General features: G+C 46.8%; 1 protein-coding gene across 1 annotated transcript in view; it reads right to left on the bottom strand.

Annotated features, from left to right (window-relative positions):
* Med21 (mediator complex subunit 21) overlaps positions 1-3,775 on the bottom strand; it is a 7,184-nt gene extending 3,409 nt beyond the window's left edge. Inside the window, exon 1 of the mRNA XM_031383904.1 lies at positions 3,646-3,775. Within this exon, the coding sequence (XP_031239764.1) occupies positions 3,646-3,687 (42 nt within the window). The 5' untranslated portion in view covers positions 3,688-3,775. The remainder of the gene's footprint in view (positions 1-3,645) is intronic.
* Positions 3,776-4,255: the final 480 nt, after the last annotated feature.

Here is a 4,255-nt window from a genome sequence, read left to right as displayed (position 1 = left end):
ACAACAAAAAACCAACAACAACAACAAAAAAAAAACAAAAAAACAAAAAAGAAAAGTCTGCTCACAAATAAAAACAGATCTCCATCCCACCAGATACACAAACTGCAATAGAGAAACGGGTGCTGAATGAATGGTTAAGAGCACTGGCTGCTTTTGCAGAGAACCTGGATTCAACTCTCAGAATCCACATGGCAACTCACAACTATAAGTCTAATCTCAGGAGACCTGATGTCCTCTTCTGGCCTCTTCAGGCACCAGGCACCCAGATGGTACATATACTTACATGTAGCAAAAAACCCTCAAATGCATTTAAAAAAAGAAGAAAAAGACTCCTACAAATCATAACTAAACAAATCCTAAGATGCCAAAGTACAATGACTGTTGCAAGAGTCTGTTCTTTCCTTTACAGTGTGGGTTCTGAGTTAGATCTAATGGCAAGTGTCTTTACTTACTGAGCAGAGCCACTTTGCCAGATCCCTAAGCCATCTGGGACTAGAGTTTTAGATGGCTGTGAATCCCTTTGTGCATGCTGGGAGTTAAACCCAGATCCTCTGAAAGAGCAGCCAAGCTCTTAACTGCTGAGCCATTTCTCCAGCCCCATATGCTAATTTTAAAAACTAAAACCACCGAAGAAAATAGGGGTTAGGTAGATGTTATGTAAGCACATTTTACTGCCTAATATTTTAGATTACTGCACCTACAACAGAGACCCTAAGTTCTCACTGGTCAGCTAATCTGGTTGAAAATGTGAGCTTTCGGCTCATTGAGAGACCTTGTCATTCAAAAATAAATAAATAAGAAAGATAATCTTGGACAACTCGGGCCTCTATATAAATGTACACAAGTTAAGTGCACCTACATATATCACAGCTCTTAAGTACACACACTCAACACACAAACACACATGCACAAAGAAATATAGAGTTCAGCTAGTTGTTTGCATAGCATACTTAAAGCCCTGGGCTTGATCCATAGCACTGCTTAAACTGCAGGTGGTAGTAGTACACACCTGTAATCCAGGACCTGGAGGAAGGAGGATAAGAATTTCAAGGATATCCTCAGAACTGTGTTTGAGGACAACCTGGGGCTACATGAGAACCTATCTCAATCAAAGAAAAAAACAAAGAATAATCTTCCTTTTCTTCTTGTAAGTATTGGTGTGTGTGTGTGTGTGTGTGTGTGTGTGTGTGTGAGTGTGTATCAACGCCAAAACCTATTCCAAGCAAAATAAGTACTCCCCTTCCCCAATCCCCAAAGACAGGGTTTGTCTATGTATCCCTTAGACATCTTTCTAAGCTCCTCGAGTAGTTCTTTGTAAAAGCATTGTCTATAGACACAGCAAGCATTCATATCCCTGGCATGATGGATCCTAGCATGAGGGAGGCAGAGACAGAGGCAGTCAGATCTCTTGTCAGTTTGAGGCCAGCCTGGACTATGTGGACAGTTCTAGGCCAAAGAAGAGTTACGTAAGATTCTGTCTCAAGAGAAGCAAAACTAAAAAGCACTGCATTTAAGTAATTTGAGAATATAAGTTCACGCCATTCACAAACTGAACACATGTTCTCACTAGTCCAATCTCCTGAAACCTCATTTACTATTTCCAATCAGTAAACATTTCTATTGTTTTGCTGTCTTTATTTCAATGACAAAATTCTGAACTGTCATTGAAAAGCTAACCTGGGTGGCTTTCTAAGTTGCAGTATTCTACTTAGCAGCACTGCCATAGGAAAGAAAATATAAATGAGACTTATTCAATACAGTAGCTATGTGTTCTGTCCTGTCCTGTCCTGTAAATTCATTCAAGATCCATTGTTTATCTGTTCAAAAATATTTATTGAAAAAACCAACTCCATCACAAGTACTGTATATAAATATTATAGAGATGAACATGATATAGTTTCGGTACTCATGGAGTTTCCAGAAGGCAGAACAAATGTTAATATTGCTCTGTGTTCCAATCTACTTTAGCTCTTAAGAGCTGAAAACAATTCACTGTAACTCCCTAGCCACATATGGGGTTTGTTTGCATCACCTAAAAGTCTCTTGAGTTTATGACATCTTTCTAAGCTCCTCGAGTAGTTCTTTGTAAAAGCATTGTCTATAGACACAGCAAGCATTCGTATTAACTCAATTATCAGTACTCCTAAGATGGATCAAGACCATATTGAATCCTTACCATCCTAACTACAGGACCTACATGAATATGCTTATTTAGGAGATAAGTTCCTACACAGCATTATCAAGATTTGTAAAACCAAAAAAAAAAAAAAAAAAGGTTGTAAAACCACAAAGAAGTATTTTCTTGGGAGAGGTTGGCTGGCAGGCCAGGGAATCTTTGCAAAACAGAATGTACCTTGGTGGATGTATCAACATTTAAGAGATAGATCCTCAACTTTAAAACTACTTTATTTACAGAGTAGATTAGTTTCCCCAATAGAAGAATCACAATTTCAAAGCACTCTCAAAGTGATGCATTATCAAGAAGCCATATTATAACATTACTGTTAGAAAAACACTGGCCAGAGGACTAGTTATTTCGATTTTTGTCAGCAGGCATAAACTCTGTGGGCGCTCTACATCAAATTACAACTAGAATGCCACTAAGGGACTTTTAACCACCAGTGGAAAACTGTTGCACTCTTAATTGGGATAAGCAGTAGCATTTATTTTTAAATTCTTGTTTCTTTGAGTCAGTGTCTCTACATAGCTCTGGCTGTACATAGTACTGGAACTCACTTCGAGACTGGCTTCAAACTCAGATTTGCCTTTCTCTGCCTCCTCTAGAAGACGTTACTCTCCGAGAGGAGGAGCCAAGGCTGGCCCTCACCCGGGCCACTCGCACACCAACCACAAACACTCCACACTTTGTTGTGTGGCCCTTTGGATTTTGTTTTCTGATATGGGATAATCAAACTGGAGCTCAGGCTGGCCCCGACCGAGCTCGCTGCAATCCTCCTGTCTCAACCTCCAGAGCGCGATCTCAGGAGGGATCCACTTGGCAAGTTGAAATTGAAACGCGAGGGAGGGATAGAGACAAAAGTGCTCAGGCTTGTCCCACCCCACAAACGAGGTTTCAGAAGCATCCCTGGGACTTGAGTACTCGCGTTCCTAGCTACGTGGCCTCGGACCTTGGGTCCCCTCGGGGAGGCCATCGCACCCCCTCCTCAAGTTCGCCCCTCAGGAGAGACTGGCGGGTCCCACGCCCCTCAGGAGAGACTGGCGGGTCCCGCCTCCCCCCAGGAGAGACAGGCGGGTCCCACGCCCCTCAGGAGAGACTGGCGGGTCCCGCCTCCCCCCAGGAGAGACTGGCGGGTCTCGCCTCCCCCCAGGAGAGACTGGCGGGGTCCCGCCTCCCCCCAGGAGAGACTGGCGGGTCCCACGCCCCTCAGGAGAGACTGGCGGGTCCCACGCTCCTCAGGAGAGACTGGCGGGTCCCGCCTCCCCTCAGGAAAGGCCCCGGGTCCCGCCTCCCCTCAGGACAGTCGGGCCGGCTCCCCCTCAGGACAGGCCCGTCTCCTCAGACCCCGCCCTGTGGCCTCTGTGAGACCCCGGCCTCCCCGGCGCGCTCGCTGGGACCAAGCCTCGCCCCTTCCTCCTCTCTTCCCGTAAGAAAAGCAAGGCTAGCGAGCAGAGGGAAGCCCTCACCGAGTTCACGGCGTCCTGCAGCTGCGTGAGTCTATCCGCCATGTTCGCACGCACGCAAGGGTGCGCGAAAGCTCTCCGGTCGCGCGCGATTGGTCGATTTATGACAGCTCCGGACCAATCACAGGGTCTCCTCCAGAAGGGCGTGGTCAAGGAGGCACGCTACCGGGGAGGGGCGGGGCCGGCCTGCGGCCTGCTGACGTCAGGCTGGTCTGGTGGGATCCTTGGTGGTGTGTGGGAGCGGGGACGCGTGCAGGCGGAGCCGGGACCGGTGCGCGTCCACGCTGGACGGAGCCTGCGAAGGGAGGCGCGTTGGGGGCAGGGAACCAAAGCTTAACTAGGCCCACCCAGTCTGTAACCAAAACAACAAACTGAAGAGGAAATATCTACACCTGGTTTCTAAGCCAAGATCACCTTAGTCAGAGCTAGCTTTCTTTCAGATTGTAATCCCTGTTTAGCATAAGAGCCAAGCATTGGTGGCACACGCCTTTAATCCTAGCACTAGAACTTAGATGGGCTAAGACTCAGATTCAAGTATCTCTCCGGGTCCCCCGGGCCCAGAGTGCTTGGGCCTGGGGGGATACAGCACCAGTTCATAAGAGATAGCTGCTGT

This window comes from Mastomys coucha, unplaced genomic scaffold, assembly GCF_008632895.1.
Source record: "Mastomys coucha isolate ucsf_1 unplaced genomic scaffold, UCSF_Mcou_1 pScaffold20, whole genome shotgun sequence".
Lineage (NCBI taxonomy): Eukaryota > Metazoa > Chordata > Mammalia > Rodentia > Muridae > Mastomys > Mastomys coucha.
Note: the sequence above shows the minus strand (reverse complement) of the source record. Positions and strands in the feature narration are given on the sequence as shown.